A 24,389-nucleotide genomic window follows, 5' to 3' on the forward strand; every position below is an offset into this window, starting at 1 on the left:
AGCTGCTTCACGGAATGCGAGTTTACCGCCCCCGCCGGCCGTTTAATCGAGTGGACCAAGCGAATACTCCTGCGATTGCCAAAGCAAAGAAGTGGATCTGTCACTCGGAATTAGGGAAGTCGTTTATTACGGGGCATAAATCCCCACAGTCAGTGGGAAAAAATCCATTCCTCGTGCCAGTCTTCGGGCGCCCGACAAAATCGAGTTGTCCAAACGTTGAGACCGCAAGCTGAGCTCCCGCGAAGCAAAAACCAAATGAAGAGAAAACCCACTTTTAAGACATGACAAATACTGTCAAGTGGTTTTGTGTGCATTTGGAGTACATGCAAATGTGGGAGAAGTGTCTCCATGTGTTACAGGAATCACAGTTTTGAACTAGGTGGCTAAAACCTATTTATTATTATGAATAACACCACCGGAGGATTCTAAAGGCTGAGTGCATATTAGGTAGCAACTCCCAGTGGTGTAAAAATACTAAATGCATTTGATTAAAACACTAAGGATTTGAAAAACAGACCAAAACACATCTCACAAATCTGTTTTACTAATAGATTTAGAATTTTGTAATCATACTAAACAACTTGAGGAATCCGAATAAAAATTTTAAGTCAGCTCGTTACATAGCATTTCACGGTCACTTACCACACACTACTGAGCCTTGCTTGTGATGGTTGCCTAGTTTCGTCATACTGGTATCTTTTTCCCACTGTTTCCTCCTCTAGCCACTCATGTAAGCCACTTGGCTGTAGACAATGGCCTGTATTATCTCGTAAACACATTTGATTTACAGGTCTAGAAATATGTAATTATATTACACAACGTGAGTCACCCTTCGAACGAGCTGATATGTTTGGCCGCCGTCTTACTACTACGTTCGGATGGATTTTCATTTTGCAAAGGTTGCTTGTCCTTTTCGAAGTTTTTGCACTTAACGGCCACTAAAATCCCACAGTTAATGATCTTAAGCTTTTATTACACTATTTCCTTCTCTAGCCACTCATGTTAGATATTTGGCTACAGGCTGTGACTTGCTGCTAGCTGCATTGTTATTGTTATCTGCTACTGTGTTGTCCTTCAGTGTCACAGGCCTGGTCAGCCAGGTGAATGTTTTGCAACTAAGGCATGTTGTTCTTATCATCTTGTATTTGCGTTTCTCGTTTATAATTTCTTGTGTTGCAACTAATCACATCACAAAATGAACAAATCGTCTGAAAAGAAAAAAAGGATGACAGGTTGAAGCTGAAGACTTTTAAGAGACCCATGCGAAAAATTACTTGGGACACTTGTTCTATCAATCATTTAATCCAAATCATTCAACTTATTTCCCCACTGTTTCCTTCTTTAGCCCTCATGTTGTCACGGTCGCCTTGGTGACCAGTCTGCCCCGCCCCCTGGGCAACAGCTGAAAGCAGTTCCACTAATGGTGGGTCTGTACTTAAGGCTGCATGGTGGGCTCTGCGGTTGCGGGTTCATTAATACTCATTATTCACAATCCCGTTCTGTTATGCCTTGTCCTGTTTTAGTCTGTTATGCCTTGTCCTGTTGAGTTCTTGCCGGAGGAACTCTGTATTGTTCTGTTTTGCCCTGGAGTATTGGGCGACTTTTATTTTATTAAATAAAACCTATGGATCGTCAACGCATTTGAGTTCTCCCTTCATGCCTCCTGCCTCCGTTCTGGTCCGGTCACCTTCCACGCCACCACGCCTCGTGACAGAAAGAACCCGCCAACAAAGAGAACTCAGCGAACGATCCCAGCGCGACTTGGGGAGAGCTGGAGAGCGCAGTTCGGCAGGCGCCTACTGAGTTGGCCTTCCCTGCTCGTTCGAACCACGGCCCCGCCCGTCGTGGCCCTTGCTGTGCCTCGAATCGACTCACAGGAGGAATTGACGCCTGCCTGTTCGACTCTCATGCCTGCCTGCCCGACTCCCGTGCCGATTGCCTGCTATTCCGTCTCCCCTGCGTGCCTGCCTGTTCGACTCCCAAGCCTGCCTGTTCGACTCCCAAGCCTGCCTGTTCGACTCCCAAGCCTGCCTGTTCGACTCCCATGCCTGCCTGTTCGACTCCCATGCCTGCCTGTTCGACTCCCATGCCTGCCTGTTCGACTCCCATGCCTGCCTGTTCGACTCCCATGCCTGCCTGTTCGACTCCCATGCCTGCCTGTTCGACTCCCATGCCTGCCTGTTCGACTCCCATGCCTGCCTGTTCGACTCCCATGCCTGCCTTGAGTCTCCCTGTACTGTCTTGTCTGTTCTGAATCTGTTCCCCCCTGAGTCTGACTCTTCTGAATCTGTTCCCCCCTGAGTCTGACTCTTCTGAATCTGTTCCCCCCTGAGTCTGACTCTTCTGAATCTGTTCCCCCCTGAGTCTGACTCTTCTGAATCTGATCCCCCCTGAGTCTGACTCTTCTGAACCTGATCCCCCCTGAGTCTGACTCTTCTGAACCTGATCCCCCCTGAGTCTGACTCTTCTGAACCTGAACCCCCTGAGTCCGACTCTTCTGCACCTGAACCCCCTGAGTCCGACTCTTCTGCACCTGAACCCCCTGAGTCCGACTCTTCTGCACCTGAACCCCCTGAGTCCGACTCTTCTGTAGAGGCCTGACCTGAGCGCGACTCTTCTGTAGAGGCCTGTCCTGAGCGCGACTCTTCTGTAGAGGCCTGTCCTGTTTACCTGTTCTGATTCTGCCCTGATTTTGCCTGTCCTGTTCTCGTCGGTTCTGCCTGTCTGTTATCCCCTGTCCAGTTTGCCCGCCGGACCCCCCCCTGCCGAGCGCCGATTCCGATCCGCCCGACGCAGATGGCGCCTGACTCTCCCCGTTCCTGCGTGTTCGGAGGAGGGAGCGGGGTTGCCCCAATCGTGAGCGTCGAACCATTCCTGGGCGTGAGGTTGTAATTTTTTCTTTTTTGGGACCTCGGGAGCTGTCCCTTAAGAGGGGGGCTCTGTCACGGTCGCCTTGGTGACCAGTCTGCCCCGCCCCCTGGGCAACAGCTGAAAGCAGTTCCACTAATGGTGGGTCTGTACTTAAGGCTGCATGGTGGGCTCTGCGGTTGCGGGTTCATTAATACTCATTATTCACAATCCCGTTCTGTTATGCCTTGTCCTGTTTTAGTCTGTTATGCCTTGTCCTGTTGAGTTCTTGCCGGAGGAACTCTGTATTGTTCTGTTTTGCCCTGGAGTATTGGGCGACTTTTATTTTATTAAATAAAACCTATGGATCGTCAACGCATTTGAGTTCTCCCTTCATGCCTCCTGCCTCCGTTCTGGTCCGGTCACCTTCCACGCCACCACGCCTCGTGACACATGTGTCTGAATTCTGTGATTCAGTGTTTTGAAGCTTGACAAATTCTGTTTTGCTACTTAAATCTTGGCTCTTTGGTAGCTACTCCTGCTAGCTGCTAGAGTTTACCAATACACCATTTCTGGCCAACTCCAGCAATTTGCTTTTTTCAGCTGCTCTGGATGTATCCAGCTAGCTCTGTCTATTGTTGTCATTCATGGGGTTTAACCAGCTTTCATGTTGTGTCACTGGCTTAAATTAACCAAAGAATATATGGAAGTAGGCTTCGAATTTTGAAAAGTTTCTATCTTTCAGGCTTCTGTCGTGTCTTCTTCAAATGCACACACTTCAGTTCCATTCAAAGGAACAATTACCTCTAGTGGTGAATGATCACACACGGTCACTTCAATATAAGACATGAATATCCTTCTAACCGTAATGCCGATGTCAACTTTCATTCTTTTTTAATGGCATGTTGTGACTTGACCATCTCATTACAAGCACACATTAGCTTATAGGCGTGCAACACGGTCGAGCCAGTGTCAAACGGAGGCTTGTTTTCACTTTGTTTGATCGAAATTGAGAGCAGATCCATTTGGTGGCATTAAATCAGGTACTGAAGGTTTTAGCCTCCCAGTAACCTTGCACAAAGAGAAGCCAGGCAGTGAGACATCTGAAAAATCACATTGATCTGACTTTGCTCTGTAAATCAGGAGCAGATCAAATGGAACACGTCTATCTTGAAAGAATTTCTCCGTTTCCTCACACCAGATATGACGGTTTTCGACAACCTCGCACGTGGGTGAGCTCATTGTGTTATATATGGATCTATACTGCGAGCTTTGAACTTGATGAGAGAACATCGAGTACTCTGTAGAGGAAATGTACGGGTTAAAAATTATTCCATCCAAAGTAAACGCTGGGGTCCTTCAGGATGCCAAAGAATCCAGCTGTTTCTTTTTTTTTAGCAATAATATGCAAAACGCTGCCGCACTCGTCCCAACACGATTTTCTGATTATTAATTTGTTGGTGGAATTTCAGTTACACCACAGTGGTGGTCCTTCAGCGAACTGTATACACTAATATATACGTATCACAATTTCAATACTATTAATGTAACAGGCTGATAGTAATAGTTTTCGATTTTTGTAATCATATACAATTCCAAGTAACTGTCAAATCCCAGAAAATAAAAACATTCTTAAAATGAATCTAAAGAACTGGATTATTGAGTTTACGTTACAATTAAATATGTATTAGTTGTAAAATTTGAAACTATTTTAAAGTAACTAAAAAAAATGCGTATAACAATATAAAACATGCCTTTTTCCAATAAGATTTTTGTGTTCTATTTAAATGAATATTTGTCCTCTTCTCTGAATATTTTGTTTGATATTTTTTTGTAATTAATGGTTTAGTTTTTTTTAAACTAATTTTTGTCTTTGTTTTTCTGAATATTTTTTCCACTTTTTTTGGAATATGTTTTTTCTGTTTTTCAGATTTGTCTGTTTTGCTGATTATTTTTTTCTGTTTTGGGGATATTTTTTTATATTATTTTGTAATACATTTTTTTATTGTTTTTCTCTTTTTAGGGGAAAAAGTTTTAATGGGAATATTATTTTCTAATTTTGGCAATATTATTTTCAGTTTTTTGGATATTCTTTTTGTTTATTTTTTTTATTTGTTTTTCAGACTTCTTTTTTATCTTCTTTTTTGGGATATTCTTTTCTCATTATTTTGGTTGAATTTTTTTATAGGTGTATTTTGTTTCGTTTTTCCTTTTTAAATGTATTTTTAAGTATCCTGAATTCATTCTTGTTTGTTTTTTGAAGATTTTTTTCTGATGTCATGAACATTTTATGTCAGTTTAACTAAGACAACAAAAGTTTGATCACATTACACCAATTTTAGCTAACCTGCATTGGCTCCCTGGTAGCCTAAGATGTGATTTTAAGGTAATGTTGGTAGTTTACTTACAAAATCATACATGGACTTGCTCCCTCATATCTTTTAGATTTAATTTCCCCCTATGTTCTGGTCCGGAGCCTTCGCTCGGAAAATGCTGGTCTACTAGTGATCCCAAGAGCCAAGAAGAAATTCGCAGGTTCGAGAACATTCTCCATTCGGGCCCGGTGCTGTAGAATGATCTGCCCACTGAGATTCGATTTGCAACCTCAGTGGAACTGTTTGAATCTGGGCTTAAAACATACTTCTATTCTATAGCTTATGAATGACCTATATAGTCTGTTGATGATATCAGTGTATTTGTTATTGCAACGTCCGTTGCAGTCTGGTCATACTGGAAGGTTTCTTCTCAAGGTTTCTTCATGTACCTCATGTTGAGGTTTTGAGTTTTTCCTTGCCTCCATGTAGGTTTTGGATCAGGGGATAGTGTAATAATAGTCTGTGGTTTGCAATAATCTGTGGTCTGTGCAGCCCTTTGAGACTCTTTGTGATTAAGGGCTATACAAATAAACATGACTTGGCATGACTTGACTTTTCAGAATATTTTTGGGTGGAGAAAAAAATGTTTTTTTCCTCATATTTTTTTCTGGTTTGGGGATTACATTTTCTTAAACCTTTTCAGAATATGTGTGTTTGAGTGCATGTGTTTTCTTAGTCATAATTGTTTGGAATTATTCATTTTTTTTCCCAGAATTAACTACATGATCCAACAGTAAAAATATTTTTTTCTTATTAAAATATGATCATTTATTAACACACATTTTCCCTCTCAGTTTTCTTATTGGACTGTTACAGTGTTTTTCAAAAAATGTTGACATCCCCCAGATAAAATACCTCGTATCTCTATTCCTGTCCTTGTTGATAACTTTACAATCCCGTTAAAATAATTGTATTTCAAACAAAGAAAGTGAAAGTGAAAGAGAACAAAAATCTAACTCATGAATCTTTCCTATACACAGCTTCACCCAGCACAAAATCTCACTCCAGTGTGATGCACAGCACATGTAAGTTCACGATCTCCTGACCCCTCCTTAAGCAAATCCCAAATTTGACAGGCAAAAACAGGAGGTACAGTATTTTTATTACACCTAAGTGATGGTATTAGCTTGAATATGTTAAGGCTTTTCAGGCCAGAGAGCATACAAACCAAAAGAATAATGCTTTTCCTGACGGATGGGAAGGCGGTGTCGAGGACCCTGTGGGAGACGCCGGATCACATCAGGATGTCATTATAATGGAAGGGAACATATACATGATTTCAAATTAAGTTTAGGCCCAGGGCTGCCTTGTCATTATTTTTGATCTCAGAAAATGAGAGCACGTCCTCTCGCTTGATGACAACCAGATTATAAACAGTATGGCATCATCAGATTTACTCTTTTTTTACTCTTAAATGAGAAAAAACTTTCCTTATTTAGGATTTCTCTAATCAATCGTACTCAATCAAATATCAATCATTTTTTCACAATAGCAAAAAAGATTTTTTTTTTCTATTCATTAAAAATCATATCGACTTTTATTTCTAAATACATTTTTAAATGTATAAACATACCAAGCAAAATTATATAATAACTGGAATTTGCAGTGTAGGGGTGGATATTAAAGGATAAAATAGTTACAGAGTAAAAGGGAAAAAATAATCAAATAATTATTAAAGGGGGTATATGTAACTTCAAAAATAGTCTACTTGCTGGCGGCATCTCCTGGCTGAAATCATCATTGCAGCTCCTTATGTTGCACGAACAATCCCTAGCAAAAAAAGTATGGAATCACCAGTCTTGGGCAAGCCCTCACTCAGAAATTTTATTCTGTAGAAAAAAAACCGAGATCACAAACATGAAACAATTGCAAGGTAATTCCAAAGTGCAACATATTGGAATTCGGAAACACTAAAATAAATGAAGAAAAAACACTGCTATGGTCGGTAAATATTACTTTTATAGAGCAAGTGCCGGGAAATGAATATAAAATCACTCAATTCTGAGAAAAATAAATGGAATCAGTGCATTTTGAGTAGAAAATAAAAACACAACCAGTCAATTTCCTTTCCTTCATTGGGCACTTGGCTTAGGTTAAGTCTGTCCGTTTAGTCGGCAGTTAAAAACAGTGCAGTTATCACACCTTGGAGGGGTCCTGGACTAAGTGGATTGGCAAGAATTATGGCTCCAACTAGAGAGATGTCTCCTAAGACCAAAGACAGGGTCGTCAAAACTTCCTGAAGAAGGTAACTCTGCTCGTATGGTTGCCAAAGATGTGGGCTGTTCAGAGTCAGTTGTATCGAAGATTTGGACCAAGAACGAACAACATGGGATGGTTGTTAAAGTCAAGCGTACTGGTAGGCCAAGGAAGGCATGTAGGTGTCAAGACTGAAGGCCATATGTCTTGAGAACCGAAAATGCACAAGACAAATTAAGAGGAAATAGGAGGAAGTTTGACTCAAAGTTTGTAACGGAACTGTGCAAAATCACCTAAAGGAAATGGGATTTTCCTATAGGAAAAGGAAACCATCATTGCAATAAAAAAGAAAAAAGAAGGCACCGGGGAGATGGCTGTTGTCAATTCTGCAATAAATGCACAAGTTTACATTGACATTTTGGACAGCTTTCTGATTCATTTGATTGAAAAAATGTTTGGGGATGATGAACTCATTTTTCAAGATGACAATGCATCATGCCAAAGAGCAAAAACTGTGAAAGCATTCTTTGGAGAAAGACGCATCCAGTCAATATAATGGCCTGCGAATAGCCCAGATCTCAACCCAATTGAAACCCTGTGGTGGAAATTCAAAGCTATTATCCACAGCAAGGCTCCGACCTGCAAAGATGATCTGGAAACTGCAATCAAAGAGAGTTGGACCCAGATTGATGAAGACTACTGTTTGTCACTGATCAAGTCCATGCCTCAGAGACTGCAAGCTGTCATAGAGCCAAAGGTGGTGCAACTTAATATTAGTGATATGTTTTGATTGTTATTTCTTTATATATTTTGTTCCTCAAAATGAAGTGATTCAATTTATATTTCCCTGAGCTTTCTCTACAAAAGTAACATTTACTGACCACTGCAATGTTTTTTTTTCTTAATTTCCTTTGGTGTTTCTGAATGCCAATATGTTGTACTTTGGATTGTTTCATGCTAGTGATCTGAGTTTTTTTCTACAGAATAAAATTTCTGAGTAAGGTCTTGCCCAAGACTAGTGATTACATACTTTTTGCTCGGGGTTGTACAATTATCTGAAATTCTTAAATGCACTCAAATAACTCTTACTTTTTTTGCGGGTTTGGGTTGGTATTTGGACAGTATCTGGACAGTATCAGTCCTTTTCTTACTTTCACCATTTTCGTCCTACGGGTAAAAAAAACACCACCACAAACGTGATATAACTGTGCAACCACGCTTTGTTGTCGGAATAACAATAATAGAAGTACGATAAAAGCATATATACTGTACATAGATATTAGTTTTTAAGGACAATTCAACCCACGCACCCCACCGTTATTACTCATCCATCAATCCATTTTCTGCGCCGCTTATCCTCATTCTGGGAGAATGTTACAGAGGAGGGGATTCCCATTCCCCTCACTCAACCCAAAATCGATAGCTAATATATAAATATAATTAGTATTTGCCCTGTTTTACTATATTTTTTTACCATTTTACCATTACTTTCCATTTCTGTAAAAAGTCCAGTGAGAAAATTGAGTTGATTGTTTGCTGTTGTTGTTGTTATATTTGTACAAAATGTTGCACAATTGAACAATTTTACTTTGTATTCTTTTATCATGCTTCGTATATACTGTGTTGTTTTTTTTTCTTAAACGTTAATTTTAAATGAGGGATAAACAAGTAAAATAATAAAAGGTGACTTGGAAAAAAATGGCAAAATAGTATTGTTTTAGAATTATGCAATCATAAATAAAATTATCCTTTTAATTTGATTGCCAAGATTTTTACGAGTTTTTTCTTAACATTTGGAAGTTGGCCTTTAGAAAATAGGAAACCCAACCCGACAATGATTTTTTGTTATCTGTGTAACACTGCCATCTAGTGGTCATATGTATGTACCATACAAATACTTCGATTTACATCGAGTAACGTCACTGCAATGTTTCATTCCTTAAGATCAATATTTTTAATTGACTAAAACAGAAAACAATCATCAGGTTTTTTTATTTCTAAGTTTTAAATCATTTGAAAGAAATGTATTTACCTGCTTGGCCTGGCGGTTATTTTCTTTTGTACTTACCATTTTTCTACCACCAAATGTCACTGTTTTCACACAAATCCGTTTCTTCTTAGATAAATGTCGGTGTCCTTCGTTTTTAAGTGCTTAATAAAAAAATACTATTTCTTTAACTGCACATTTGATTGTAATTTTATTTTACAAGCCAGAAAATAGGTTTACCTGTTGCCAAATTCGATCATTGACCCCCCCCCTGAAGCAGCTCAAGGAAACAAATCTCACTTCTTTTTTTAACGTTTTCATGTTATCAGTATTTAGTTGGAATTTTTGAAATGTTCTTCATAAAAAAACATATTATAGATGAACTCAAAAGAGTCCAACGGAAAGTTAAACTTGATTGTATCACAAATGTCTATATGGCTGTGCTCGTAGCCGTCAAACCTCCGCGCTGAATAGACGATCTCGGGAGCCACTCAGCTAAACTGCACTCGCGTGGCGTGATTTCAAAGTGAAAATGGGTGTGGCAGGAGGAACAACTGCCAGGCTTGCACCGATGGAACTGTTTATTCACACTTTTACACGCCCATGTTGCCTCAGTGGACTTGTCAGGAGCAGAAAAACTAGATATTCAAGCGTTATACACTTTTAATTTTTTTTCCTTTCCTTTTTTTAATTTTGGCTTGGAGACTTTTGTCAAGTCGAGTTTGCTTTGGCGCTGACGCGGGTGAGTAAATATGTGAAATAGTCATTCAAAGTTACGTTAACTTCTAATTTTATTTGAGCTTGAATGTGTATTTTTACTGATACTATTTTTCTTGAACTAAATGAGGGATGCGCCAGAAATAAGCTTTACGGCAAATAGAGGCTTCCGATGGTCACGTGACTTAAAAGGGCCGCCATGTTGGATTACAAGCAGTAAGCAGAGGTACCACTGTACAGTACCTTGTAAAAATGGTTGCTGAAAATCCTTGCGTAATGTGAGGGCTGCAGTCCGTGTGATTTGCAGATAAACATTGACGTCTTCTGTCTTCATCAAAACGCATTCAATGAAATTCCAAAATCAGGCTAACAACATTGCTGGCCGGCACAGTGATTAATCGCCATCGTAAAAAGTTGTGGTTATATTCTTCAGTCTTAGTTAATGGTATTTGTGTCGTCTCAAATGCCTTTTCAACTGCCCCGCTCATGGCTCTCATTCTGCCAGGGAAGGCAACAAGACATCACTTGCATTCGTCAATTCTTCAAAACCCTTTCTAAACTTGTAAACCGTGCAATTTATTTGTAGTTGCATTTTTCTTAAATTTTCGCTTTTAATCCAATATGGCGGCAGCTTAAAAAGACACATGACTCTCTGAAGCCTCTAGTGTTTCAATCTTTTTTGAGCCAAAGCACAATTATTTAATTGAAAAAAAAAACTGTATTGGTGCCGTTGGATTTCCGGTAAAAGTAAATCTAAATTGAAAGATAGCTTTCGCTAGCCATCACAGGCGCATAAATTAAATAATTTCCCACAGCACACAAGTGTGCCATGGTATATTCTTCAACCACTATGCCATAGTGGTTGAAGAACACTGCTCTATTGATCAAAGCCCACGATGACACAAAATTTGTTTTGGCTACACAGCGATGGACCTGATGAATCTTCTGAAAAGCCACTTTTTGAGCCACCTGACCATCTGCTACGTGTTCCTGGTCAGTGGTCTCATCATCAACCTGTTGCAGTTATGCACTTTACCTTTGTGGCTTCTCGACAAGCAGTTGGCCCGAAAGGTCAACTGCAGATTGGCCTATTCCATCAGCAGCCGTAAGTACTTAAATCAGTGGGTAGATTTACAGGCAGGCAATAATCCAGTAGGAATACTTCCATAATTTGGGTTATATATTCTGATAGCAATGGTTGGGTAATTCCTTTTATTTTCTCGCTCATGTTTACACATTCTTGTAACCCAGTTGCCTGTTTCCACACGCAGTTTACCTAATCCAGGATAATTAAATGTCCCAAAGTATTTTGGGACATGTAGATAAGAGATCAATGATACTGTACCTGGAAACTCCAGTGTACTCGCTAAAAAAAGCCTAGTGTAAGGACATTTTCATTTTATTTTCTGCCCCCTGGCGAAAATGCCACAGGTGTATCCATATATAGTGTAAGTCTTTGCTTTCAGCAAGCTACTGTACTTACGTTCTCACCTTGTAAACACACGATACGCTGGAGCAAACAAGCATTGTGCTTTGTTAGGCTTAGTTAGTTGACATGAATTAAATTCTTTATTTAATGTTAAAAGTTAAATCATGTCACTCCCTCTTTGTTATTAAAATACTCGCAATCCTCATGTACACAGGGTTGGTTGTTTGCCTCTAGGCTCGTAAACGATTCATTCTGCTTGCTCCGAAAATCCATTATTCCGTTTTCAATTGGATTATTGCCTGAATGTAAACATAAGTCACCTGTTTAGATCACCCTACTGGAAAAAGTAAGTAAATATATCCTTCCCTAGAGCTGGTAGCGGCATTGGAGTGGTGGTCTGGAACAGAATGCAGCCTCTATACAGATCCAGAGTCTTACCCGTTGTACGGGAAGGAAAATGCAATTGTGGTTCTCAACCACAGTTTTGAGATCGACTTCCTGTGCGGTTGGACTTTCTGCGAGAGATTTGGAGTCCTCGGGGTAATAATTTATTGGGGATAAAGGCCTTATCTGTATTCAATGCTATAGGGGACTGTCTTATTAAACTGTGAAGTACAACTGGTTTGCTACACACTTATTTCCAAGTAATGGTTCTTTTTTATGAAGATTTTTTTCAGGCTACGAAAGAGTTTGAGATGCTTTATTTCTAAAATTCTAAACAGGTTTAAAGCTCTTAAATAATTGTAAAAAGTCAACCCAAGGGATTTTCCCCAACAACACACTTTTGCGCTCGTCTTGGGATCAAGAGGTCACAGGTTCGATTCCCGGCTCCTCCGTGTTATATGTCGAAGTGTCCTTGAGCAAGACACTGAATCCCTAATGTCCCCAATAAGCAGGTAGTGGCCTTGCATGGCTGACGCTGCTATCGGTGTGTGAGTGTGTGTGAATGGGTAAGTGTGAAGCACATTGTAAAGCGCTTTGGGAGGTCTTCATTGACTTGAAAAGCGCTATATAAATGTAGACCATTTACCATTTATATCCTCGTTTAAATCATTGCAATTCCCTGATCTCCGGATTCCCCCAAAAGAATATCACAAGAAAAAAAATATTTGAGATTTTGTTGTTTAAAAAAGAAATTAGCTAAAAAGTACTATCTACCAGGTTTATCCATATCAGGAAGCAGCCATTTTGCTATTTGCTTTACGCTGTAAATGCCTTTGACGAAACAAAGATAGCTTGTCGTGGTTGTGCTTTTATCATTCAACTGACACCTTCCACAGCTGAGCTCTGCATGTGATGGTTGCCGAGTCCATTTCCAACTTTATTTACCCATTGTTTCTGTTTCTAGCCATTCATCTTAACCGCTTGGCTGCAGATTATGGCGCTATTATTTCGTTTAGTGGCTCGGTGTAAATAAAGCTTGCTTGGTCCATATTGTGTCTTTTTTTGGATAAACACTTTTCAGCTTTATTGTAAGGTACAACAGCATTTAGTAGTGAATTAATACACAGTGTCCCTTTAAATATTAACATCACTAGTGAATTTGTTGTGTGGAAAAAGCTCACAGGCTTTTTGTAGTTTGAGGCGCAATGAAACACATTCGTTGCCAGGTCAGTAAAAGAGCGTACACATCTATTCTCAGTGGTGCTTCTTTAAATTGTCGCAAATATTTTTTCAGAGTTCCAAAGTTCTCGCCAAAAAAGAATTAGCCTACGTCCCGGTCATCGGTTGGATGTGGTACTTCATGGAGATTGTTTTCTGCAAGAGAAAGTGGGAAGAGGACAGAAAGACCGTAGCGGAAAGTCTTCAGAAGCTGAGGGACTACCCAGAAAACTACTGGGTACGTTACAGAATGTCTCCTTCGGATTTCTCAACCAAAAACACTCGAATTGACACCTAAAATAATTTCCCGGTTGTAGTTTTTGCTTTACTGTGAAGGAACCCGCTTCACAGAGAAGAAGCACCAGATCAGCATGCAGGTTGCTGAGAGCAAAGGTCTGCCCAAACTCAAGTACCACCTTCTACCGAGAACCAAAGGATTCTGGGTCACTGTTCAGAACCTCAGAGGAACTGGTTAGTAGAATCGTCTTGGAAAGTCTGCAATGGTTAACATGATGTCTGATGATTTTCCAACGGGTAATAGACAAAAAAAATTGCATCGCAGTTATCATCTAATTCAGAATAAACAAATAAATCAATCATAAAGACCGATAATATGTCTGCTTTTTTGAGATGTTTCGTTGTTGTTGTAGATGTAAACACAAATAACAAAACAACTTTTACTTTTTCAATATTAAGATATTTGTTTATATGGTGGACGGCACGGTGGGTGAGTGGTTAACATGTGCGCGGCACAGTTCTGAGGTCATGAGATCAAACCTTCCTGTGTGGACGTTGTATGTTCTCCCCGTGCTTGTGTGGTTTTTCTCCGGGTAAATGGTTAATGGTCTGCATTTATTTAGCGCTTTTCAAGTCAATGAAGACTTCTCAAAGCGCTTTACAATGTGCTTCACACTCACCCATTCACACACTCACGGTGTCAGCCATGCAAGGCAAATACCTGCTTATTGGGGGCATTAGGGATTCAGGGTCTTGCCCAAGCGCACTTCGACATATAACACGGAGGAGTCGGGAATTGAACCTCTACCTCCTGAGCTAATGCTGCCCATAGGGGTCACTCCCCCCCCCCCCCATTCCAAAAACATGCTTGCTAGGTTAATTGGCCGGTCAAAATTGTCCTTAGGTGTGAATGAGCGAGTGAGTCCATCTCTGTGTGCCCTGCCCATTGCCCGAGGATAGCTGGGATCGGCTCCAGCACCCCCGCGACCCCACTGAGGATAAGCGGTGCAGATAATGGATGTATGTTTCTTTGTTGTAATAATGAATTTTAATAATAATTTTTATGAGCGCATTTAACTGATAGATCATCACAATTATGATTAATTTGAGTAAGATTTGTTTTATTCCAATGAAAAAAAAGCCTAAAAGTTACAGTTGTAAAATAAGATAAATTATGGATAAAATAAGGAACATTTTTGTTGTTTGGCTATATTTTTAACATTTTATTCTCCAGTGAAGTGGGGGGAGGGGGGGATTAATTGACCAAAGTTATTGGATTAGGCTATTTTTTCATTATGAAACATGATTATAAATAAGATCAGAAGAATAAAAATGAGAAAACATATTTACCATTTGCCACAACAATCTTGTTTGTTTAAGCATTAGTTTCGTTTTATTTCATCTCAAAAACTAGTTGAAAATGTAGACTAAAACCTAAAATTAGCTAAATTAGTACATGATCATTGTCTTTCAATACATGATTACCTATTCGAAAATCGGTGCTAAAATGAGCCTATAATATTTATAGGATGATTACTCTGTGCCCTTTGACAAGGCAGTCGTTTTAGTGGTTGACTGAATCTCTTCCTTCTCGAAATACACTACGTTAATAACATATTAATAGTATGATTCTTTGTTATTTTCAAAATGCTTACCAAGCTGGTAGCCCTCGTCCCAAAAAACATAACGAAAAAAACATTCTCGTGTGTTTTTTTCCTCCACAGTGGAAGCCGTGTACGACTCCACGCTCAATTTCCGAAACAATGAAATGCCAACTCTGCTGGGGATCCTAAACGGAAAGAAATACCACGCAGATTTATACGTCAGGTACTGACTGTTTATTTTATGCAATTTTTACATCTGTGTTTAAGAGCTACCTGTCTACCCACAGGAGAATCCCATTGAGCCAGATCCCGGAGGATGAAAGTGAGTGTGCTGATTGGCTCCACAAACTCTACCAGGAAAAGGTGAGATGATTGTCTTTAAACACATATCAATATTATATATACACTGTTTTTTTCTGCATTATAAGCCACACTTGATTATAAGGTGCACGGATTGAAAAATGCAGTAAGAACTAGGGTTTTATGAGAAATAAATACATTCAAATTGAACAATTTATTTTAGTTAAAATAAATGAACATTATGACATCCGGTTTCTCCACAAAAAAATTAATTATTTTAAAAATGGTTACTGTGCTTTCCTCACTACGTAGAATGACGTGCAACAACAATAGGATTCGCAAAAAGCATTCAAACGTCGGCGTTTGTGCTGCCATCCAAGTTGCATTTTTCCTCCTTTTCAATTTCACAAATTCACATGTTAACCAAAAGAGGGCTCTCCAAGACCTCTTTATATGTTCTTCAAAGGGTGAACAGTTACCTCACACTAGCACAAATGATACTTATGAATAACCTCATCTCATCTCATCAGCTACACCGCTTATCCTCATTAGGGTCACGGGGGGCTGGAGCCCATCCCAGCCATCTCCGGGCAGTGGGCAGGGGACACCCTGAACTGGTTGCCAGCCAATCGCAGGGCACACAGGGACAGACAACTCATTCGCTCATTCACATGACATACAAAATTAAAACCATTAGATGAAAAGCTCACAAATAGTTGACGGAGCCCTGAAAATTGGATAAAGACAAAACATTCAAATGTTTCATTTTGGTTATAATGAGAACTAGAATTAAGATCGGGACTGAAAAATCAAGCCCAACCTGACCCAGGCCAATGGGTTTAAAACCTGACCAAACTTGAGCACAACCAATAACTTGATTTGCAGGACTGAGCCCGAAACAAAGCCAAATTTTCATACTTGATTTGTGAGGACTCAGGAGGAGGAGAGGTGATTTGTGATGACATATTAGAGCCTGTCTTTTGTAAAAAAAAAATCTAAATTAAACAACAATGTATAAAAATGTATATGTTTTATATTTCATCAGACAAAAAAGAAAACGACTGGTTGATAATGAGAGCAAGAAGGAATTCTGTCAATTGACATTGCAAGATTTTAGTAAAATGTTTTCTTTTTAGTTTAGCCTCAACACATTGTTTAAATATATAGACATAGACATATCAAAAGATAAGCCTGGTCTGACCCGAATGTAATGACTGGCATTTTTGGCCCGACACCGGCCAAAATTCAGGTCAGACTCCGTTTTGGGATTCAGATAATAGAGCTTATAAGAACCCTTTGATCATCGGTTTATGTGTAAAAAGCATCCTGGTACAACTAACATGTTAACCAGAAGAGGGCTCTCAAAGGCAGAATAGTAACCATATGCGGTATCATTTTATTTTAACTATACATTTCTGATTTGTATACAGTGTATTTTTCGCCGTGTAAAAAAAACCTTGATTAAAAGGCATACGTTCAAATTTCCGGCAAAATTGGGGTTTTAGGTGTGCCCTATAGTGCAGAAAATCCGAAGTACATTTTCTTTCTGATCTTGGATTTGTATCGTCAATGTAAAAAGGATAGTTTCCAAGAGGGCTACATGAAAACAGGACAGTACCCTGGCCCTGTGGTGAATCCTCCGCGCCGGCCCTGGTCTTTGATCAACTGGTTGTTCTGGTCCGTCCTGGTCCTGTACCCGCTGGGCCTGCTCCTTACACAACTCATCAGTTCGGGATCGGTGGTGACCATTTTTGTGGCCCTGGTGCTCTGCACTGCAGGTGGGTGGCTTTCAAATTGTCACTTGACATAATTGTCACCCTTTGCAACAGGTAAATTTGTGGTTTAAACCTTCCAGTGATCGGCAGTGTGTGATATATAGCGACCCCTAGAGGTGTAAAAATACTTCATTCATTTAAATAGAACGCTATTGATTCAACTAAAAAGCAAAAACATATTTCCTGTCCTATAAACATGATTTTAAGTTTTTATATTTGTATTAATATTACAAAACTTGACACGTTTTAAAGAAGCTGACAAGATTTGCTGCCATCTTGCTTCTACAGAAAACCAAATGACCATTTTCCAAAGTCAGCTCCTCCCGATAGCGCTTTTAGCACTTAACAACCACCCTCTTACCTTCCATAGACGAGCTCTGAATTTGATGGTTGGTGAGTCCCAATATTGATCAATGTTTTTCCCACTGTTTCCTTCTCCAGCCACTCATGTTAACCACTTGGCTGCAGGTTAGGGCTTGCTGCTAGCCCGTTATTGTTGGCTGCTTTGTGTAAATAACACTTGCCTCATTCTTCAGTGTCACCACACTTCTACAACTGGTCATGCAAGCGAACGTCACTGAAGTTCCATGATTCATCTTGAATATTATTTTTCACTGTTTCCTTTTCTAACCACTCATTTTAGCCACTTGGATGCAGGCTATGGTCTACTGCCAGCCGCTATAATTCTTAACTGCTCCGTGTAAATAAAGCTTGCTTTGTCCTTCAGTGTCACTCACCTTCCCCAGCTGGTCATCTTCAACATTTTTCCATGATTTCCTTCTCTAGCTACTCATGTCACAGAACTCCACGATAAAGAGTCCCAGCACTAACAAATATTGCTTTGCTCTTGTAATTTTTTGCGATGCTAAAGTTAGCCGCTTACACCAGTTCTGAACAACAGATTTGCTCTGTTCAGTGACTCTGGGTGTATCAAACTCGCTTGGTTATATTTGTTGTTACTCCTGGGGATTAACACCAGCTCTCATGTCCTGTCGCTGGCTTAAATTCATCCAGAAAAGATTCTGAGTTTTGCAAAGTGGTATGCACCGGGCTTCTGTTGTCTTTTTAGAGAGCATACGCTTCAGCTCCATTCAAAGCTACAGTTGACTTCTTGTGGTGAAGGTTAACACACTGTCACTAACACCATAAAAGAACTCTAGAGGTCTACTCACATTTTTGGTCTTTGTATGTGATATTTGTACCCAAATTCCTCAATATTTTAGGTAAATATACCTAAGCTTATCAGGTCTTTACCACAGAGAATGTTACTGACATGGAGAAAACTATCCCCTTTTTAGTGCTCTCACATTCACAGATCCCTTAACTGCTAAGGTTGTTGGGGCATCACTTTCTGTGGTATGGCTAGTGGTGGCACCCATCCCTCTCCAGGACGTTTTTGGGGTGAAGGTTTTCCCCAAACATGAAATGGATAGTGCTGGTGTCCCCAATTACCAAGTCAAGTCGAGTCATGTTTATTTGTATAGCCCTTAATCACAAAGATTCTCAAAGGGTTGCACAGACCACAGATTATTCCAAACCACAGACTATTATTACACATAAAATAAAGGCTATTCATATGCTATAGCATAGATGTGTGTTTCAAGCCTAGATTTAAACAGTTCCACAGAAGTTGCAGATCGAATCTCAGGGGGAAGAGCATCCCACAGCACCGGGGCCCGAATGGAGAGTATTTTTCGAACCTGCGGATTTCTTCTTGGCTCTTGGGATCACTAGTAGACCAGCATTTTCCGAGCGAAGGATCCGGACCAGAACATAGGGGGAAATTAAATCTGAAAGATATAAGGGAGCAAGTCCATGCATGATTTTGTATAATACCAACAGAACCTTAAAACCACATCTTAAGCTAACAGGGAGCCAATGCAAATTAGCTAAAATCAGGGTAATGTGATTAAACTTTCTTGTGTTAGTTAAAACCCTCGCTGCAGCATTTTGTACCAGCTGAAGACTCTTGATTTTGGACTTCGGGAGACCGGAGAGTAGTGCATTACAGTAATTGAGACGGTAGGTAACAAAAGCATGATTTATAATCCCTGCATCCGACTGAGACAGCATAGGGCAAATTTTAGCCATGTTGCGAAGATGGAAAAAAGCTGTTCTAGTAATATCTGTGTATTATTTGTTATTGCAACATCCATTGCAGCCTGGTCATCCTGGAAGGGGGATTACCTCATGTGCGGTCGCTTCTCAAGGTTTCTTCATTTTCCTCATGTTGAGGTTTTTGAGCAGGAGATTCTTGATCTGACTCAGACACAGCACCTTCAACATCTGGCCGCCGTTATTTTTCTTTGCTGTAAATCGTCATCCCGCTTTTCAGAGATGGGCCGGACCCCGGCATTGATGGGCAGCGGCGTGTGAAAATACTTATATATGCACTTCCCAAAAATGTAGGAAACATTGACAAATTCTCATTTTGCTGAGAATTGATCGACCGACAATTATGCAGGGTTTTAAAACCAAATACAGTACTGTGTTCAAGATTTGCGATGGCAAGTGGTGTCCTGACAATAAAGTGACACTGAAAATAATACTAGATTGTGGCAATAGGCATAAAACAGCTCCAGAAACCTGTTGCCCTCAACTAGGTCAAACAGTTCAAAGTTGGACCTTGATGTAAAGATTATAGCTCTTTTAGGAAGCTGAGATGCAAGACAAGGGTGTAAAAATAGACCAGTTCTTTGTAAACCCATTCCACCCTGTGAAGGATAAGTAATGTCCTGTTTTAGTAGTGTTTTTTTCAGAGTTTAAAACATTTAGCCCCTGGCGTTCTTCGTAAGCCTAGCAGTTACCGTCTTAGGCTCGCATTTCCAAAACCTCACATAAACGTTTCTTGCAGGACTGCAAAATGATTGGACAAGTACTGACATTCTCGGAGTCCAATACCTAGTCGTAAAAATGTATGAAATGAATCATATTTTTTTTCTGACAGGTTCAATTGGAGTTCGCTGGATGATCGGCCAGACGGAGATTAAGAAATCTTCCAACTACGGGAGCAAGACGACTCCTCAAAACATCAACTAAGGAGGCCAAAAGAGAAAAAGGAAAACATGACTGGAGATGCAGAAGGAGGTGAAAGGTCTTAGTTTTAGCCTTGTGCAACAAGTTGTGACCTGCCTTCAAGCACAATGCTACCCAGAAAGAAGAGAAGAATGACATTCAACTTGCCTCGAAATATATATAATTTATACATTTTTAGGTAAGCATACATTTTATCAATTAGAAATTGAGCTCACAGCAAGCTCAACTGCTATTTATGTCTATTTATAAAAAACTTGAGAACACTGAATTCTGAGGAAGCGGCATCACCTTTATGTTCAAGTTGCACTTAACAAAAATCTAAACATGTTTGTTCCATTCTGAGTGTCTGCTAATTTTGTTATCATTTCAGTTTGTGCGTGACAACCAGCACAAGCATACTTGGTCTCTGGAACTACTTTAAAATACAGTAAACAAGTTTATATTGAATTGATGAACATTTCTTGTTTTGTAACCAATAAGTAAAGTGCCTTTGTGTGTGTACAATTCATGGACAATTTAATAAAATACAGATGTTTAAAGAACTACTGTCTTTTTGCTTTGATCTTTGATCTACAAATGTCAGAAGAGGTCATTGAGGACATTCTTAGCTTAATTTTTACACACATACGCTATCTCATTAGTACATATATTTTTAGAATGTGAACTGGCAAAGGTGAGTAAAAATAAGAATAAAAGAATTATGTATTTTTGCTTTATGGCATTTTGAAAAACTGTTCAATCCTTTGAGTAATAAATTGTTCCTTCTGCTACCTCGTCAAAAACAAACTGCCTTTGAAATAGTTTTACATTTACAATCCCCCAAAAGGTGCAACAGAAAATGTTTATTACCGATATTATATTGCTGAAATACTTTTATTTAGTTGTATTTTGTACCGTTAGTATGTTTTCGTCACTATATTCTTCCTAATGTATCGCACGGCCAATAAATCGCTCGTGTCGTCACCTCTTGGCCTGAAATCAAACTGCCTTTGAAATCGTCCAACCTTTACTTTTACAATTTCACAAAACACAAAATAAAGGTCCTATCTACCAATACCTTATTTTTAAATGCATTTATTTGTATCCTGTTTTTTTGTTTTTCGTCGGTATATTCTTTCTAATCCTGAGCCAACGACGAAAAATCGCTTGTGCTGCCACCAGATGGTCAATAATTCAACTGCTTTTATTTTAGAAAATGAAATTGTCTTTGAAGTGTCAGAACCTTTACTTTTACAATGGCCCAAAAATACAAACTAAATGTATCCTCTACCAATATATTGTTTTCGAAACACTTTTATTTATTTGTACGGTACTCTGGGTGTTATTATATAGTTCGTACTGTCACCCAGAGGCCAGAAATAAAACTACATTCTCAAAAAACGAACCTGCCTTTGAAATCGTTTTAATTCTTCTTTTTGATTCCCTAAGCACAAAATAACGATTGTATCCAACAAATTAATATTAGTGAAGTGCTTTCTGTGTTTGTTGTTTCTTGGCTGTGATGTCCCACTTATACCAGGGGTCTCCGCTTTTAAACCCGAGAGCTACTTTTTATTACTAAAGGGCGCCCAGTTTGATATGAATTTCTAAAATAATAACTTGGTGTGTTATTATGTTGTTACTATGTTATTACCAGGTTTATTATTTGAAGTAGATTTAAATGGATAACTAAAAAAATAATATTAAGAGAAAGTAACAATGACCCAGCACTCAGGGGACAGAGCATTCCACTGCAGGCACATCAGGTGTTCTTAGGGCCCACACTTGTGCCCGCGGGCACCACTTTGGAAACCTTTGTTTTATACCCTTACATATAAATTAACCCTTGCGTTGTCCTCATTCATTTTAAGGACATTTTTTTGTACTTCTTTATACAATTTGCGTGGAATTGTGTAGACAAACATTCCTTTTTTTCTACAGTTGTGACCAATACAGAAAAAGTACTAACATTTGAATATAATTTCGGGATTTTTCTTGGTTTTTAACATCACATTAGACAGCAGGAGGGATAATTAAATATATTTTACAGTGAACATCAAAGGATAATGTACATCAAAACTTCAAAAGGTAAAAGTATTTCAACATAAAAAGTACTTTTATTACATATATTTACGAGTACGAAATGATAAGCTAACAGCTCTTTTTAAGCTAGCAGCGATGGCGAGGTATCGTGAACTGTCATCGCAAGGTCACCGAAGTTCGTATTTTTCCCCCCTATCTTAAAATTCGGGCAAAAACGTCTTTAATGCTTTGGAGGATGACCTACTTTAAATTCAAAAGAAAGAAAAAAAAATCAAAGAAAATGCGGACGTGATGGACGCAGGTTGCCCGAAAGGTGGCACGTAGATAACCATGGCAACGCCAGACGTCATAAAGGCATCTTTGATCACATGTGACATGATATCCATTCACTATTAAGTCGCTTCTTGGAACTTGTTCTTTATTCCACATCTGCATTTTCAGCTGCCAGACAAAAAAAGTTGGCGGTAGTCACTCGTGGTGAGTATTTCATTTTCACTATTTTCTAAATTGAAACGGGGTTAGATAGTATTCTTATTATTAGCCATTTAAAAATTCACATAATAAAACATAAATTACTCTCCAACCCCTATTTTTTCAGCACACAACAAATCTTACAATGAAACACATGTTAAATTAACCCTGGATTGTTTTCTAAAGTTTAATTGTATTTTATATCAAACTATATTCCCTATATAATAATGTAATTCATAAAATAGTGATTAATTCATTTTGTGTTATAAGGGCAGGGTGTCCTGAACATTTTTTATTTTAACCAGTTTTGCAGAAGAGTATTTATACATTATTACTACTGTAAATTAACTTTTAAAATTAATTTCGAATTGTTATATTTTCAATTTTGCGTGTATTATGTATATTGGATTAATGTGTACAATAGCCTTGCTTTTTAATTGTGTTTAATGTTGGATAATTCATTTAATACAACTGTAAAAGTTTCAATTCTATATCATTATATTTTCAATCTGACATGTGTGATGTCTCGATTATATTTTTAATTTTTTAACTATTTAAAGCTTTTTATTGTGTTAAATGTTAAAGAATAGATTTAAAATTGATTGTGTATTATGTGATTAGACTTTTCATTGTTGAGTGTTAAATGTCCTTTTTAAATTGGTAATTGGATTTTATTGATATACATTTTCTGAATATATCTATTACGTTAGATTGTACATATTTTGTATATTATATAATAATAATAATATAATAATAATATATCATATAAAAATAAAGAAATTGAACTTCATACAAGTCATACAAAGTTAGTTGAAATTCTAGTGGTACAATATTACATTTTTTTATCAAGTCTATATTCAAGGTGCATGTTCTTATTATATTTTTAATTTTAGGTGTTTAATGTCAGATTATTCTGTAGTCAATATTAAATGTATGATATGTTATATTTTTGAAATTCCAAGTATACAATTGTATGTCCATGATGTACTTAATATTTGGATTGTCCTTTAAAATGGCAACTAAAATACATGGCTATTTTACTTGTGTGAGTATAATCAATTTTATGCACCATATGTTCTTAATAGATTTTTTTAATTGTTAAATGTTAGATATTTTAATATATTATGATAAATGTAAAACTCATTTTTTTGTGCACGATTTTTGTATTATTTATTAGGTTATATATACTTTATTTTAGATATTTATATAGCAACCGCAGTTATGTCATACAGAAGTTAAACTTTGGTCAAAAAAACCCACAAAGTAACTTAGAGTAAGTGTGTAAAGGACGCGCATTATGTGTATGTACGTATTTATTTATTTAGTATCACCATTATGCCGTACAAGAATTAAACTTAAGTCATGCAAAGTGACAAGAATTATATTAATAATTGAAACATTTTATCTGTAAATTGGAAAGAAAAGTAACCAAAATCGGACTTGGATTAAGAATTAAAATCATTTATTCACGAGTTTTAAAAAAAGAAACTAACAAAAAATACAACTGTGTTTTTAGACGAGTTTACTTATTCATTTATTTTCAAAAAGCGGGGGGAAACGGAATAATGGAAATGAAAGAGTGAAAGAAAATTAGAAAAGGTGTACTCACTCTTAACTCGGGCAACATAATACGTCAAGCTATAAATCAAGAAGTAAATAAAACATGAAACCGGTGCCAGGAATTCATGTTTAAACTTTTTAGGATGGATGGTGTGCCGCGAGATTTTCGAAAAAAAAGAAAAAGAAAACAAAAATGCCTCGAAAAAAGTAGATTTAGCCAATCAGAGTGCA

The 24,389-nt window shown here is 38.3% G+C and overlaps 2 protein-coding genes across 3 annotated transcripts in view; both read left to right on the plus strand.

Annotated features, from left to right (window-relative positions):
* Positions 1 to 9,930: 9,930 nt before the first annotated feature.
* agpat4 (1-acylglycerol-3-phosphate O-acyltransferase 4 (lysophosphatidic acid acyltransferase, delta)) lies at positions 9,931 to 20,618 on the plus strand. Its single transcript, XM_088351124.1, has 9 exons — positions 9,931 to 10,147; positions 11,048 to 11,227; positions 11,922 to 12,091; positions 13,230 to 13,391; positions 13,471 to 13,624; positions 15,115 to 15,217; positions 15,282 to 15,357; positions 16,874 to 17,072; positions 20,017 to 20,618. Exons 2-9 carry the CDS (start codon positions 11,050 to 11,052, stop codon positions 20,106 to 20,108), a joined length of 1,134 nt encoding a protein of 377 aa, XP_088207250.1. The 5' UTR covers positions 9,931 to 10,147; positions 11,048 to 11,049; the 3' UTR covers positions 20,109 to 20,618.
* Positions 20,619 to 22,461: 1,843 nt separating this feature from the next.
* Positions 22,462 to 24,389, plus strand: part of LOC148354143 (transcription factor 7-like 1-D) — a 10,211-nt gene continuing 8,283 nt past the window's right edge. For both annotated transcript variants that reach the window (XM_088351192.1, XM_088351193.1), the window contains exon 1: positions 22,462 to 22,604. The gene's annotated coding sequence lies outside the window, so the exon portion shown is untranslated. The remainder of the gene's footprint in view (positions 22,605 to 24,389) is intronic.

Source organism: Urocampus carinirostris, chromosome 13, assembly GCF_059441175.1.
Source record: "Urocampus carinirostris isolate Australia breed hairy pipefish chromosome 13, RoL_Ucar_1.0, whole genome shotgun sequence".
Lineage (NCBI taxonomy): Eukaryota > Metazoa > Chordata > Actinopteri > Syngnathiformes > Syngnathidae > Urocampus > Urocampus carinirostris.

Coding starts and splice junctions, on each gene's coding strand:
- agpat4 (XM_088351124.1), top strand. CDS start 11,050: ATGGACCTGATGAATCTTCTGAAAAGCCACTTTTTGAGCCACCTGACC. Junction 13,392..13,470: donor ACTACCCAGAAAACTACTGG/GTACGTTACAGA, acceptor TCCCGGTTGTAG/TTTTTGCTTTACTGTGAAGG. Junction 13,625..15,114: donor TCAGAACCTCAGAGGAACTG/GTTAGTAGAATC, acceptor TTTCCTCCACAG/TGGAAGCCGTGTACGACTCC.